The 17,269-nt window shown below is 49.6% G+C and overlaps 2 protein-coding genes across 2 annotated transcripts in view; both read right to left on the reverse strand.

Annotated features, from left to right (window-relative positions):
• Positions 1-17,269, reverse strand: part of rasgef1ba (RasGEF domain family, member 1Ba) — a 124,666-nt gene that overhangs the window by 82,810 nt on the left and 24,587 nt on the right. The window lies entirely within an intron of this gene.
• Positions 10,822-12,534, reverse strand: LOC306935033 (eukaryotic translation initiation factor 3 subunit L-like; the record flags this gene model as incomplete). The annotated part of the gene is made up of 1 exon (XM_079517854.1): positions 10,822-12,534. The coding sequence occupies one exon, from the start codon at positions 12,532-12,534 to the stop codon at positions 10,822-10,824; it is 1,713 nt and encodes a 570-aa protein (XP_079373980.1).

Below are 17,269 nucleotides of genomic sequence, written 5' to 3' on the forward strand. Positions count from 1 at the left end.
TACTGTATGGTCTGGTCAGACAGAGTGGCAGATGGGAGCGCCACCTGGTGGAGGACATATTACTGTATGGTCTGGTCAGACAGAGTGACAGATGGGTGCGCCACCTGGTGGAGGACGTATTACTGTACAATAACAGTCAGTCAGTCAGGAATTATGTCCACGGGGAGGAGAAATCTATTAGGATTGGGTTCTTCCTTATAACTGGATTAATCCCATAAAGCCCCCCCTCCCCTCCCCTCCCCCTCCCCCGACACATGGCCGCTAAGCCCTTTGCGTTGACGCCGTCTATCTCCTCTGGAGTTCTATATTGTTCAACATGGATGATAATCATAGCATAATAATCCTCCTCACACATTTGTTTTCACTCAGCCACTTGAACCCCAGCGTCCACACCGAGGGGAATTTTAGCCAAAAAAATAGACGATCTACAGTACAAGATGTGTCACATTTGTGATGCATTGTGAGCTTGTAATGTAGATCGTCTATTTTTGGCAATTCGGTCGGGTGTCTAGACGGAAGGAATATATGGAGCGTGTCTTGAGTGTACAGGGTTTGATGAGGTCAGATCGACATATGGAATGTCAGAACAGGTCAGCTCCATATATGGAGATCTAAGGGTTTGAGGGTTGAGGTCAGATGTAGAGTTGGTGGCTCTACTGAACACTGAACACAGAGCCAAGTCAGAGGACGACCCAGCAGGCTCTACTGAACAAAGAGCCAAACGGCAGCAGCGTCTCTTGGGTGCTCGTCGTCTTCCATGCAGTCAGAGATAGTTCCCTCATGCGGAAAAATAACTGGATTAAGATAACGAGGAGGTGGAGCTCACCAAACCAAGCATATAATTAGCTGTGTTCATCTTTGTGCCCAACGGAATACTGTGTTCGTCTCCGTGCCCAACAGAATACTGTGTTCGTCTCCGTGCCCAACAGAATACTGTGTTCGTCTCCGTGCCCAACAGAATACTGTGTTCGTCTCCGTGCCCAACAGAATACTGTGTTCGTCTCCGTGCCCAACAGAATACGCCACAATAAAACAAATGGACATTTTCTTTTATTCTCCGTTTCAGCGAGCAGTCCTTTTTAAACACTGCTGATTCAATTGTCTTGCTTCACATCCAAAATCACATGTTCTTTGAGCTCCAATTAGTATAATAGTTATTGAAAAATCTAATGTGGAATACGTACAGTAGCCTATAGGTTATTTATCTAATCAATAAAAGGCTCTATAATTGTTATGGCAGTCGTTCTCAAAGTGGTGGCCCGCATGGGGTCCCCCAGGGGTCCTTGAGGGGGTCCCCCAGGGGTCCTTGAGGGGGTTCAGGGGGTCCCCCAGCTGAATGACTCAATAGTTAGGGAACAAATGGTCCAGGTGGTCAAATGGAATCAGTATCTTTGATTTGATTGATCTCCTCTCTGCTTTCACTGTATTAGCTCATAGTGAGAGGAATAGAGTCTCCTCTCTGCTGTCACTGTATTAGCTGTCACTGTATTAGCTCATAGTGAAAGGAATAGAGTCTCCACTCCGCTTTCCACTGGAGCGCACATGATTGACAATGACCTGCAACCACAACAAACATGAACTCCAAGCTGGGCCTTCAATCAACGTTTTAATCGCCTAAAATGGAGCGCGGCGGGCGTGCAGGGATTTACGGGGAAAAGCCCATGTAGTGTACATGGTGTTGCGTAACCCTGTACCCTTTGTCCACCTGTTCCTAATCTGCATAAAGTAGACATAGACACATAGTGCTGTGCTAAATAGCATTTAATTTAGTAATCGTTGGTGGCAACACAGAGCTAATGTGTTGTTGTTGTTGTGTTTGTGTCATGCAGTGAGTGTTGTTGTGGTTGTGTTTGTGTCATGCAGTGAGAGAGTTTATCTACAGATTAAGCAGGGACTGACCCCCCAATCCAACCCATTGATGCAGAGTGCAGATCAGGGACTGACCCCCCAATCCAACCCATTGATGCAGAGTGCAGAGCAGGGACTGACCCCCCAATCCAACCCATTGATGCAGAGTGCAGAGCAGGGACTGACCCCCCAATCTAACCCATTGATGCAGAGTGCAGATCAGGGACTGACCCCCCAATCCAACCCATTGATGCAGAGTGCAGATCAGGGACTGACCCCCCAATCCAACCCATTGATGCAGAGTGCAGATCAGGGACTGACCCCCCAATCCAACCCATTGATGCAGAGTGCAGATCAGGGACTGACCCCCCAATCCAACCCATTGATGCAGAGTGCAGAGCAGGGATTGACCCCCCAATCCAACCCATTGATGCAGAGTGCAGATCAGGGACTGACCCCCCAATCCAACCCATTGATGCAGAGTGCAGAGCAGGGACTGACCCCCCAATCCAACCCATTGATGCAGAGTGCAGAGCAGGGACTGACCCCCCAATCCAACCCATTGATGCAGAGTGCCAAGCAGGGACTGACCCCCCAATCCAACCCATTGATGCAGAGTGCAGAGCAGGGACTGACCCCCCAATCCAACCCATTGATGCAGAGTGCAGAGCAGGGACTGACCCCCCAATCCAACCCATTGATGCAGAGTGCAGAGCAGGGACTGACCCCCCAATCCAACCCATTGATGCAGAGTGCAGAGCAGGGACTGACCCCCCAATCCAACCCATTGATGCAGAGTGCAGAGCAGGGACTGACCCCCCAATCCAACCCATTGATGCAGAGTGCCAAGCAGGGACTGACCCCCCAATCCAACCCATTGATGCAGAGTGCCAAGCAGGGACTGACCCCCCAATCCAACCCATTGATGCAGAGTGAGGCACCGGGTCCCATTTTTACAGTCTTTGGTATGACCCGGCCGGGGAATCGAACCCCCGACCTCTCAGTCTCAGGGCGGACACTCTAACCACGAGGCCACTGTCTGGTATGTACTTAGTTACGTTCCACCCCTGAACATGGACCAACCTTCTCCGACAGGCCCATCGGGGGGGGGGTCCAGTCCAGTGGTACAGTATGCTATAGAACGTACTGTACTGTATGGAGGTATAATCCTCTTCAAAGTAATATTTCAAACAGAGAGATTTGTTCGATCAAATCCTTGAGATTATGTGTAGTTTGTGCTATACCAGAAATGGAGGATGATGAAGAGATCAACTCAGGAATACTAATCTCCCCCACCCCCCCTTGCCCCCCCCACCCCCATAAACACTTCACTTGGATCAGAACGCACAAGTCATTAAATGGAATTGTATCAGACTAGCCTGGCCTAGAATGAGACGTCGATCACTCTGCGCTACTATGCTGTATTGAAGTCCACTCCCTGGAAATAAAAACGTCTGGGTTTCCAAGGCTATCAACTTGGCTGTTGGTATTGAGCAATTATAGGCCACAGCCTTGTAGATCTGCTATTTTCTCCACACCACAACAAAGTATAAAATAGGGCTTTGACGGCCTGCTGAGGTAGGGAGATGAAGTCCATGGATGTGACTGCAGTGACAGCTTCAATGTCACGTATAGTTATAACTAGTTACATACAGAACATGAACAGTACGGTGCATGAGCCTTTCAAGGCTGGACGCCTTGAAACGTTTGATGCAATCCTACTCAAAATGTAAAATTATTTGAATATGAACGCGTGTTATTGACAACGAGACTATAGTCGATATCCATCCAATTGTTACATAGCAATAAAACAAGGTCTGCCTGCCTCTGACTGCCACTATATATACGCTCCAAGCATAACGACATTCTGTTTTAGTGTCCTTCACTCAGTCGGTCCGCAGCACTCTCCACACACACAGATGATTGCTTTGGGGGTCCCCGGGGTACGTGGTACACGCTGGGGACCAGTCGCCCGTGACCCAGTGACCGCTGGGAGAGCCGTGGCGAGGTCAGCGGACACCTGAGGAGACCGTCAGCCTGATGGACTGAGAGAGTGACGAGTTGAGTTTTCTACTTGACTGACTGACGACTACCAGACAGACAGACAGACAGACAGACAGACAGACAGACAGACAGACAGACAGACAGACAGACAGACAGACAGACAGACAGACAGACAGACAGACAGACAGACAGACACCCGGAAGCCTTTGGCAGCTATCAGACCTGATCTGTTGTGAATGTAGGCCTACACAGTGAAATCGGCAGTCTTAATTTAGCCATTGTAACTCAGAGAATGTACAGATTTAACCAAATGGACCCGTCCTTGACATTAAACTACTTTAACCCATTTTGGACTGATGGCGATTAAAAAATTAGGCTCTTCTAAATCCTAATATTTTTCTGAAAAATCCATGTTTTTATGTCAGCGGTGCTCAACCTTTTTCATGTCAAGGACCCCCAGAATTATCTCTATTGGGCCACGGACCCCCATCTCAAAATATGTAGTTCCAGGGACCCCCCAGAAGCCATATTTTAGTTAAAAATCACACCCGTGTGAACTGAGTGGTGCAAGGTCTTCTATAGCCTGATCAGCTGTGGTCTGACGTAATGTCAGTGACCATAGTAACCATGCTCATTCTTTTGAGGGACAGGTACACAAACACACACACACGGGTACTAACAAAGCCAGTTGTTGGAGTGGTTTGCACCACTCAAAAATGTTTGCTCTGAAATATATATTCAAAGATTTGTGCCACAATTTCACGACTTTTCAAAAATAGCAGACCTACCTACAAGCTCGTAGCGGTGGCGCGCTATGAGCTTGTAGATCTGCTATTTTTCAATAGCTAAAATAGAACAGAATGCTTAAAACACCAAAAGGGGTTCCCGCCCAAAATGGATTAAAATGCTTTGGAAGCCTCTCGCTACTGTTGAATGTGAAACTGACCATAACGTGTTTGTTTACGGAGCTTTGAGCGAGTTCAACCAGGGCAGAGTTCTTCTTCCACTCCATGACAGCACAGAATGTCATCAATCAGACAGGCTCATACATCTGTGACCCTGTAGCTGGGCTTACAGTAATATACGCTTTCCTCCAACCGTGTCCTGCCGTGAAAGCAGGTCAACATCTGTGTCAGCTCTAGTCTGGTGGTCCCACATTCAAGACCTAGTTACATACAATCTTCTGGGTCCAAAACATTTTCAGATGGGGGATCCGTCCGCAGCCACATATTCTATCTATATCAGGGGTGGGCAAATTTGACGATGGAAAGGGCCACTATATTTACAAACTCACTGCCTAGGTCCATATATTTCTGTCGTATATATATATATTCGAATTGAAATCTTGAATTCTTTTTTGCTATATTATTGAATTGGAATCCTGAAAATTAAAAATTATTATATTTGTATGTAATTTCAAATTCCTTTAAATTATACTTGTGTTGAGCAATGAGCTACTAATTTAGACTGAAGTAATTAAAGCGGTCATGTTTGCATGTTGTGGAATTGTAAACAGCTGAAACCAATATATCAGTATTTGACATTAACCTGAGGGCCACATTAAGTGAAGGTGGGGGCCGCATGTGGCCCCCGGGCCGCCAGTTGCCCACCCCTGATCTATATCTTTCTAACTATAAATGCACCAAGTCTCTGTGTGTGTGTACGTCTGTAATCCACGTAACTCGAGAACTGTTCGCCTTACCTACTTCAAATTCGGCACACGCGTTCCAATTTTCAATGTAGGCATTTTTATCAGACGCTCTTAATGCAGAGCGACTTACATTAAGCAAGAACAAAAAGCATGGCATACATCACATACATAAAAAGTAGTTATCATGAAACATGTGTAAGCTAAGAACGTAACAGTGGAATATCTATATAATGGAACTATACATATATAAACTATACATACTATACTATACATATATACTATAAAGTGCTATGATTACATAAAATGCAATTCTAGTGCTGTCTACTTACGTCAGGGGTTCTCAACGTTTTTGGCCGGGGACCCCCGGAAATGCTTTGACAATGTCTCGGGACCCCCGCCCCGCCCCCCAATATAAATTGACTGCTACAATAACCTTAATAATAGAGACAATACACCATAAATAAATACTGAAACCAGATATAATCATTACCTTTTCAAAATAATTTGGGGACCCCCCAAAATAATTTGGCGCCCCCCCGTAGGGGTCGTGACCCACCGGTTGAGAACCCCTGACCTACACGTAACATGCTATAAGTTCAAGTTCCACACCCCCACAGGGAGGGCAGTGCCCAGTGTCGAGTCGGTCGGACCCACGGTTGTCCAGAACCGCCACAAAAGGCCTCTGCTCGGGCCCTGCCCAAGCTCCATATATGGAGCTGGCCTGTTCTGACATCACAACACTCCATATTTGGACATGCCGGACACAGAGAGACAGATACAGAAATCTCCATATATGGGCATAAAGGGACACAGACAGATGGGTGGAACGGGTACTCTGACACGGGTACAACAGGTACTCTGACACGGGTACAACAGGTACTCTGACACGGGTACAACGGGTACTCTGACACGGGTACAACAGGTACTCTGACACGAGTACAACGGGTACTCTGACACGGGTACAACAGGTACTCTGACACGGGTACAATGGGTACTCTGACACGGGTACAACAGGTACTCTGACAAGGGTACAACGGGTACTCTGACACGGGTACAACGGGTACTCTGACACGGGTACAACGGGTACTCTGACACGGGTACAACGGGTACTCTGACACGGGTACAACGGGTACTCTGACACGGGTACAACGGGTACTCTGACACGGGTACAACGGGTACTCTGACACGGGTACAACGGGTACTCTGACACGGGTACAACAGGTACTCTGACACGGGTACAACGGGTACTCTGACACGGGTACAACAGGTATTGCACAGCCGGGTGGGGCATGGATCTCCAACTTCCATCGTTACCGCCTCTGTGCTCTATAGCCGGGCATTAAAAAGTTTGAAAACTACTGATTTAAGGCACTTGATGGGTTACGAAGGGGGACAAATTAAAGTCTCAACATGACAGTCATGAATGTATCATGACACACATTCTATAGTATAGAATGTGTGTCAAACTGGTGATCCGTGGGCCGCATGCGGCCCAGGGAGAGGTCCAATGCGGCCCTCGAGATGATTTTCAAAAAGGAAACAACGCTGCTACTCCCCTTCCCCCATCTGCCCCGCTAATGGCCCTGCTGTACACGGCTTTGTCTCTGCCCAGGTGCGGAATGTTGTCACTGATGGGCTCGTTAACAGTCTATTCAACTACTAGTCCTCACACTCTGATACAGCAGGACATGGAGAGGCTAACCATAGTTGTTACAGCTCAGTAGAGTTTAATTTCCCTTAACAAGTGAGGAATATAGTGTACTTACACACGATAGTCAAAGCAAAGAGATGCAAAGTGTCAGATTTCATGATGGCTACATGTCAATTTGCCATTATGGATATTTTTGATAAAATAATGATTGCATTTTTAACTATTTGAGTGGTTTATTGGGTCTTTTTTCCACCTCTCATACCAAACGTCTTGTAGCCTACAACTGTAATACAAATAAAGTCAATTAATGTCAATAAACAGTCTAGAAAACAAAGCCAAGTGACAACTGTAAGGGCCGATTCATACTCCTATTTTAGAGCCGAATAAAAGTCGGTTCGGCGCTGTAGAGCCTACAATGTGACGTCATTTGAGGTTCGGGGGGGGGGGGGCGGGTACCGTCCTAAAGTCGGCTCTTCGGTGCTACTGAAAATTTCTGACGAGCCGAAATCATTTCGGCACTACAGCGCCGAAACAGCGGTAAAATAGGAGTATGAATCGGCCCTAAGTCAACGCACGTGAGCTGCAACTGGCCCTCATCAAGTCACCTTTCGCGCAATGTGGCCCTAGCCCCAAAATGAGTGACACCCCTGTTCTATACCCTGCTGAATGCAGGGTTGTGTTTGACAGCAAATTTCTATTTTAGTTTTAGTCATAGTCTCTTGTATAATAGTTTTCATTTAGTCACATTTTTGTCACCAGGAATGTTTTAGTTAGTCTAGTTTTAGTTGATTACATGTCATAAGATTTTAAATCTACAGTTGATTTAGTCTACTAAATTGTGTTTTGGCGGGCCTGGTTGCCGTCGCAATGACTGTTTTTACACTTGCTGAAAATAGCCGATCTACAAGCTGCGAAGCATTGTGAGCTTGTAGATGTTCTATTTTCAGCATGCAACCAAGTGTAAAATGACTTATACTGGAGATTCACCCCATGTGAATCTGAAGATTGCCGGTTCAAACCCCCTGGGTTAGTGTTGAACTTGTGCCCCTCTTCGCACCCATTGGTTGCCGTTTCGTGGTTGGACAAAAATCCTCTCTCTCCATCCACTACCATTGAAATAACATGTTTTTCAGTTGCTTCATATTGAGATTCTGTGAATTCAATTCTTATTTTAAACTTGGTGTCAGTAAAAAGGAACCTCACAGGTGCAACATGGTGACTGGGCATTTCCATGTTTGTTTTTATTTTTCCCGCAAAAAAAAAAATGTTTTAGCAAATTCAACATAAACAAGGCGGGTTAGTCAGTCAGGGACCAATCAGAAGGCTGACAAATGGTGAATTCCAAAGCAGGCACTCTATCTCTCTCTTGAGCCACTACTGTCCTGTAGGGACAGACACACGACTGCCCTGTAGGGACAGACACACGACTGCCCTGTAGGGACAGACACACGACTGCCCTGTAGGGACAGACACACGACTGTCCTGTAGGGACAGACACACGACTGCCCTGTAGGGACAGACACACGACTGCCCTGTAGGGACAGACACACGACTGCCCTGTAGGGACAGACACACTACTGCCCTGTAGGGACAGACACACTACTGTCCTGTAGGGACAGACACACGACTGCCCTGTAGGGAAAGACACACGACTGCCCTGTAGGGACAGACACACGACTGCCCTGTAGGGACAGACACACTACTGTCCTGTAGGGACAGACACACGACTGCCCTGTAGGGAAGGACACACGACTGCCCTGTAGGGAAGGACACACGACTGCCCTGTAGGGACAGACACACGACTGCCCTGTAGGGACAGACACACGACTGCCCTGTAGGGACGGACACACGACTGCCCTGTAGGGAAGGACACACGACTGCCCTGTAGGGACAGACACACGACTGCCCTGTAGGGACAGACACACGACTGCCCTGTAGGGACAGACACACGACTGCCCTGTAGGGACAGACACACGACTGCCCTGTAGGGACAGACACACTACTGTCCTGTAGGGACAGACACACGACTGCCCTGTAGGGACAGACACACGACTGCCCTGTAGGGACAGACACACGACTGCCCTGTAGGGACAGACACACGACTGCCCTGTAGGGACAGACACACGACTGCCGTGTAGGGACAGACACACGACTGCCCTGTAGGGACGGACACACGACTGCCCTGTAGGGAAGGACACACGACTGCCCTGTAGGGACAGACACACGACTGCCCTGTAGGGACAGACACACGACTGCCCTGTAGGGACAGACACACGACTGCCCTCCTGGGCGGCTTGCCTCATGTTGTTTAACAAAGAAGAAGAAGAACAAAAACTTTCAACTTTGGCCTTGCAATTCTGCTGGGATGGAGGAGGAGGAGGCCTCCATCTCATCACCAACGTGAGGCAGCATTCTGCTGGGCTAGAGAAGGAGGAGGCCTCCATCTCATCACCAACGTGAGGCAGCATTCTGCTGGGCTGGAGAAGGCCTCCATCTCATCACCAACGTGAGGCAGCATTCTGCTGGGCTGGAGAAGGCCTCCATCTGGTCACCAACATGAGGCAGCATTCTGCTGGGCTGGAGGAGGAGAAGGCCTCCATCTGGTCACCAACGTGAGGCAGCATTCTGCTGGGCTGGAGGAGGAGAAGGCCTCCATCTGGTCACCAACGTGAGGCAGCATTCTGCTGGGCTGGAGGAGAAGGCCTCCATCTGGTCACCAACGTGAGGCAGCATTCTGCTGGGCTGGAGGAGGAGGCCTCCATCTGGTCACCAACATGAGGCAGCATTCTGCTGGGCTGGAGGAGGCCTCCATCTGGTCACCAACATGAGGCAGCATTCTGCTGGGCTGGAGAAGGCCTCCATCTGGTCACCAACATGAGGCAGCATTCTGCTGGGCTGGAGAAGGCCTCCATCTGGTCACCAACATGAGGCAGCATTCTGCTGGGCTGGAGGAGGAGGCCTCCATCTGGTCACCAACATGAGGCAGCATTCTGCTGGGCTGGAGGAGGAGGCCTCCATCTGGTCACCAACATGAGGCAGCATTCTGCTGGGCTGGAGGAGGCCTCCATCTGGTCACCAACGTGAGGCAGCATTCTGCTGGGCTGGAGAAGGCCTCCATCTGGTCACCAACATGAGGCAGCATTCTGCTGGGCTGGAGGAGGAGAAGGCCTCCATCTGGTCACCAACGTGAGGCAGCATTCTGCTGGGCTGGAGGAGGCCTCCATCTGGTCACCAACGTGAGGCAGCATTCTGCTGGGCTGGAGGAGGCCTCCATCTGGTCACCAACGTGAGGCAGCATTCTGCTGGGCTGGAGGAGGAGGCCTCCATCTGGTCACCAACGTGAGGCAGCATTCTGCTGGGCTGGAGGAGGCCTCCATCTGGTCACCAACGTGAGGCAGCATTCTGCTGGGCTGGAGGAGGAGGCCTCCATCTGGTCACCAACATGAGGCAGCATTCTGCTGGGCTGGAGGAGGAGGCCTCCATCTGGTCACCAACATGAGGCAGCATTCTGCTGGGCTGGAGGAGGAGAAGGCTTCCATCTGGTCACCAACGTGAGGCAGCATTCTGCTGGGCTGGAGGAGGAGGCCTCCATCTGGTCACCAACGTGAGGCAGCATTCTGCTGGCCTGGAGAAGGCCTCCATCTCATCACCAACATGCTGGTCAGACTCAGCGAGCGGTGGCCGTCGCCGTCACAGAGCTGCTGCCACTGACCGACATCTTCTTCAGCTTTCTGTTCAACTCCTCCAATTTATGGATCTGTCTGATGAAGAAGTCTCCGTAGCGATGGGCGACTCTCGTGTCGGCGATGTGGATGATGTCCTTGTCGATGTAAAAGTCGAGCTCGGAGGCAGACTGGAGCTCTCCGTCCGAGACGCAGCCGCTCCACGCCACTTTCTTCATCTTGTGCTTGAAGACGAGGAGCTGGATGCGCAGCTCCCGCTCTGTCATGTCCAGGAAGCCCGCCAGCTTGGCCACGGGCATGGTGGTGTACAACCTCAGGAAGCTGCGGATGGTGGCGAGCTGGGCCTGTTGCTGCACGTCCTCGGCAAACAGCTTGAGCTGCTTCTGGAAGGGCTCCTTGTGGAAGTTGGGGTGGATGCCGTCGTAGTTGGGCACCACGGGGGACAGGAACTTGGGGCACGCGAAGTTGAACACTTCCAGAAACACCTGCAGGTCGCCCTTCTCCATCCGGAGCATCTTGTCTCCGTACCTCTCCACGAGCTGGGTGTGGACGCTCTCGTCGATGCGCATGGGGTGCATGGTGTGGGCGATGGCGAGCAGGCCGTGCATCTGCTCGTTCTGCTTGTTTATCATCTCGTACTTGTACGTGGACCTGTGGAACACGTTCCTGGTCCTCTCGATGTGAAGCAGGTTGTTGGCGAAGACCTGGATGGCGTCCTGGTAGCGGCTCACCATCAGGTAGGCAAAGCCCACATAGTAGTAGATGGTGATCTGGCACTCGGGAACGCGGGGGTACATCATGCTCTTCTTGTTCAAATGGATCTTCTCCAGGACCTTGAGGGCCTGGTAGTAATCGCCGAGCAGCGAGTGCAGCCTCAGCATGCCGACCAGGCTGAAGTATCCCAGCGTCGAGTACAGCGGGTGACGGCCGTACTCTCCGGCGACACTCTCCGGATCGCCACCGCTGGTTTTGACCTCCAGCTGACGGTTGATGTTGCTCCTGTCCGCCAGGGAGTGCAGAACATTGAGCACGGTGTGGACGTTCCAGATCTTCGGGCTGTTCCTCAGGAACTCGATCTCGTCCTCGGACTTCTTGGCCGTCTTGCAGCGGTACTGGCTGAAGGACTGGAACTGATAGATGAACTCGTCGACGATGTCCCACAGCCACTGCTCAGGCAGGTCCAAGGGTACGGGCCCGTCGGCGTTGAGAATGTAGTTGAAGAGGTTGCAGTAATTGTAGTACGACTCGATCCTCTGGTCCAAGGTGGGCCCGCTGCTGACCTTGGCGTAGATGTGTCTGTAGTACAGCTCCTTGTAAAGGATAAGGAACATGGCATCGTTGCCAACGAGGGACGCGATAGTGTCGGCCTCTGGCCAAGGGGAAGTCTTGAAATAGCTGTCGGTCAGCTTGTTCCAGTTGTTCTCGTACAGATCTTGAATCTCGGCGATCTTCTGTTTGGCGCTCTCGCCGCCGGACACGCGGTTGGACTGCAGCTCGTACACCTTCTGGTCGACGAGCGCCGAGATGGCTTTGTGGAAGTTCAGCAGGAACCTCTTGATCACCTCTGGGAGGCCATGGTGATACGTCTGCTCGTACTGCCTCTCGTAGGCCAGGTCCTTGGGGTCACCCGCCACGTGAAGGTTGTGGTCGTTGCTGTAGGAAAAGGGACTGTGCGCCCGTTCGTCCTGACAGAACATGATGGAACCACTGGGAGCTTGAAGTGAACCACTGGGAGCTTGAAGTGAACCACTGGGAGCTTGAAGTGAACCACTGGGAGCTTGAAGTGAACCACTGGGAGCTTGAAGTGAACCACTGGGAGCTTGTTGAAGTGAACCACTGGGAGCTTGAAGTGAACCACTGGGAGCTTGTTGAAGTGAACCACTGGGAGCTTGAAGTGAACCACTGGGAGCTTGTTGAAGTGAACCACTGGGAGCTTGAAGTGAACCACTGGGAGCTTGTTGAAGTGAACCACTGGGAGCTTGAAGTGAACCACTGGGAGCTTGAAGTGAACCACTGGGAGCTTGTTGAAGTGAACCACTGGGAGCTTGTTGAAGTGAACGAACACACCTGCAGCTTGTTGAAGTGAACGAACACACCTGCAGCTTGTTGAAGTTAATTGAACTATCAGACCAGAGTTATATACAGAGGAAAGGCAAACACTGGAGCTTGTTGAAGTGAACACCGGATTATATACACTGGAAAGGCTACAGATCTGACACGTCACAGCTTATTGATGACGTATGCCTTCCTATATATGTATTACTTTGGTTGAATGCTTGATTCCGATTGGCCAGTCGCTGAATACAACAGTGATAAGCGATTAGCTCTATAACAGGCCGCTGTCTAATGAGAGACTCAAAGCACCTGTTGGCGCTGCTTGATTTTATGCCGTATCCAACATGACGGCCATGCAAACAAACACACAATGTCACTTACAGGTGAACATTGCTCTCAAGAATATGTTTGATGTTTAGTACCTGGCACTGATCACCTGGCACTTTACGATGATGACACATTATGATGCTATGATGCCTCACTTTGTACTGTACTTGGTTGGCTACTGTTTTATTTTATCCTTTTGAGTGGTGCAAACCACTCCAACAACCAGCTTTGTCTGTATGTTTGTGTACCTGTGTACGTGTCCGTGCACCTGTGTACGTGTCCGTGCACAGGTGAGCATGGTTACCATGGTCACTGACATTACGTCAGACCACAGCTGATCAGTCTATATAAGACCTTGCACCACTCAGTTCACACGGGTGTGATCTTTTATCAATTGCACAGATGTGCTCATGCTGTGCAAAAAGCATGGAATACGGATGTGTATATTACAGGAAACTCCCGTTAAACTTTCCAACAAACTCTGCATGGTAAACTCCCGAATTGTACCAACACACATATTACCGTATATTAACTGTATATGCTGCTAAACTTGAGGTTTACAAAATCTACAAATCTAGTGCCCATAATTGCCCGTTAACTCCTCTTTTCATGCAGTAAAAATATGTTGTCACAAGTCTGTTGCTGTTCTGTACCGTCTTTGTGTTTCAGACCTCTATGAACTGCTGCAAACCAAATGGACCTCCGGGGACGTTAATGAAGAAGTTGAACCTGAACGCGGCCGACCATCCCCTTCCAGAACGGTACTTCTCTTTAGCTGCTATAGCAGAGCACCATATATGGGAGGTTCTGGAGGTTGGGCCCAGATTATTAACCTAGATACAAAATAGCTAAAACCAGAATTATATTATATATATTATTCTAACGTTGCTGTCGGGAGGAATCCTCATAACTCTATTTGAGGTTTTAGATTTTTTTTGTGTGGCATAAATCTGTGCTATTGAACACCCTTTACGTCTGTGTGTTGTTTCATAAATCAGTGCTATTGAACACCCTTTACGTCTGTGTGTTGTTTCATAAATTAGTGCTATTGAACACCCTTTACGTCTGTGTGTTGTTTCATAAATCAGTGCTATTGAACACCCTTTACGTCTGTGTGTTGTTTCATAAATCAGTGCTATTGAACACCCTTTACGTCTGTGTGTTGTTTCATAAATCAGTGCTATTGAACACCCTTTACGTCTGTGTGTTGTTTTAAATTAGTGCTATTGAACACCCTTTACGTCTGTGTGTTGTTTCATAAATCAGTGCTATTGAACACCCTTTACGTCTGTGTGTTGTTTTGAAAATATTGAACCAATGGAAAGTAGTAAAAAGTGCTTTGGACAAAACCTCTCAACTCCCTCAAAATGTCTGCTAAAGCAACTAACTCCACCACCTCTCCCCCTCTCATGGAAGTAATTGACAATATATAAAATAAAGTTACAACACCAACTTTGATGAGGCTGTATTGCTTTGTTTTAAAAATATAAGGTTTTCTTAATTTCCTGAAAAATGTAAATCTTTCATTTCCTGAAAAATGAACATTTTGGAGATATGAGGTTTCCTCCCGACAGCAGATATATATTATATATGAATTGGATGCAATTCATATTTACTTTTATGTTGTAAACTACTACAGTTGTGACACCTGATGAAGTCCCTCAGGGCTCCATGCTAGTGTCTCTGCTGTTCACCTGATGAAGTCCCTCAGGGCTCCATGCTAGTGTCTCTGACACCTGATGAAGTCCCTCAGGGCTCCATGCTAGTGTCTCTGCTGTTCACCTGATGAAGTCCCTCAGGGCTCCATGCTAGTGTCTCTGCTGTTCACCTGATGAAGTCCCTCAGGGCTCCATGCTAGTGTCTCTGACACCTGATGAAGTCCCTCAGGGCTCCATGCTAGTGTCTCTGCTGTTCACCTGATGAAGTCCCTCAGGGCTCCATGCTAGTGTCTCTGACACCTGATGAAGTCCCTCAGGGCTCCATGCTAGTATCTCTGACACCTGATGAAGTCCCTCAGGGCTCCATGCTAGTGTCTCTGCTGTTCACCTGATGAAGTCCCTCAGGGCTCCATGCTAGTGTCTCTGCTGTTCACCTGATGAAGTCCCTCAGGGCTCCATGCTAGTGTCTCTGCTGTTCACCTGATGAAGTCCCTCAGGGCTCCATGCTAGTGTCTCTGACACCTGATGAAGTCCCTCAGGGCTCCATGCTAGTGTCTCTGCTGTTCACCTGATGAAGTCCCTCAGGGCTCCATGCTAGTGTCTCTGCTGTTCACCTGATGAAGTCCCTCAGGGCTCCATGCTAGTGTCTCTGACACCTGATGAAGTCCCTCAGGGCTCCATGCTAGTGTCTCTGCTGTTCACCTGATGAAGTCCCTCAGGGCTCCATGCTAGTGTCTCTGACACCTGATGAAGTCCCTCAGGGCTCCATGCTAGTGTCTCTGACACCTGATGAAGTCCCTCAGGGCTCCATGCTAGTATCTCTGACACCTGATGAAGTCCCTCAGGGCTCCATGCTAGTGTCTCTGCTGTTCACCTGATGAAGTCCCTCAGGGCTCCATGCTAGTGTCTCTGCTGTTCACCTGATGAAGTCCCTCAGGGCTCCATGCTAGTGTCTCTGCTGTTCACCTGATGAAGTCCCTCAGGGCTCCATGCTAGTGTCTCTGACACCTGATGAAGTCCCTCAGGGCTCCATGCTAGTGTCTCTGACACCTGATGAAGTCCCTCAGGGCTCCATGCTAGTGTCTCTGACACCTGATGAAGTCCCTCAGGGCTCCATGCTAGTGTCTCTGCTGCTCACCTGATGAAGTCCCTCAGGGCTCCATGCTAGTGTCTCTGACACCTGATGAAGTCCCTCAGGGCTCCATGCTAGTGTCTCTGACACCTGATGAAGTCCCTCAGGGCTCCATGCTAGTGTCTCTGCTGTTCACCTGATGAAGTCCCTCAGGGCTCAATGCTAGTGTCTCTGCTGTTCACCTGATGAAGTCCCTCAGGGCTCAATGCTAGTGTCTCTGACACCTGATGAAGTCCCTCAGGGCTCCATGCTAGTGTCTCTGACACCTGATGAAGTCCCTCAGGGCTCCATGCTAGTGTCTCTGACACCTGATGAAGTCCCTCAGGGCTCAATGCTAGTGTCTCTGCTGTTCACCTGATGAAGTCCCTCAGGGCTCCATGCTAGTGTCTCTGACACCTGATGAAGTCCCTCAGGGCTCCATGCTAGTGTCTCTGCTGTTCACCTGATGAAGTCCCTCAGGGCTCCATGCTAGTGTCTCTGACACCTGATGAAGTCCCTCAGGGCTCCATGCTAGTGTCTCTGACACCTGATGAAGTCCCTCAGGGCTCAATGCTAGTGTCTCTGCTGTTCACCTGATGAAGTCCCTCAGGGCTCCATGCTAGTGTCTCTGACACCTGATGAAGTCCCTCAGGGCTCCATGCTAGTGTCTCTGCTGTTCACCTGATGAAGTCCCTCAGGGCTCCATGCTAGTGTCTCTGCTGTTCACCTGATGAAGTCCCTCAGGGCTCCATGCTAGTGTCTCTGACACCTGATGAAGTCCCTCAGGGCTCCATGCTAGTGTCTCTGCTGTTCACCTGATGAAGTCCCTCAGGGCTCCATGCTAGTGTCTCTGCTGTTCACCTGATGAAGTCCCTCAGGGCTCCATGCTAGTGTCTCTGACACCTGATGAAGTCCCTCAGGGCTCCATGCTAGTGTCTCTGACACCTGATGAAGTCCCTCAGGGCTCCATGCTAGTGTCTCTGACACCTGATGAAGTCCCTCAGGGCTCCATGCTAGTGTCTCTGCTGTTCACCTGATGAAGTCCCTCAGGGCTCCATGCTAGTGTCTCTGCTGTTCACCTGATGAAGTCCCTCAGGGCTCCATGCTAGTGTCTCTGACACCTGATGAAGTCCCTCAGGGCTCCATGCTAGTGTCTCTGCTGTTCACCTGATGAAGTCCCTCAGGGCTCCATGCTAGTGTCTCTGCTGTTCACCTGATGAAGTCCCTCAGGGCTCCATGCTAGTGTCTCTGACACCTGATGAAGTCCCTCAGGGCTCCATG

This window comes from Electrona antarctica, assembly GCF_951216825.1.
Source record: "Electrona antarctica genome assembly, chromosome: 13".
In the NCBI taxonomy this organism is placed as follows: domain Eukaryota; kingdom Metazoa; phylum Chordata; class Actinopteri; order Myctophiformes; family Myctophidae; genus Electrona; species Electrona antarctica.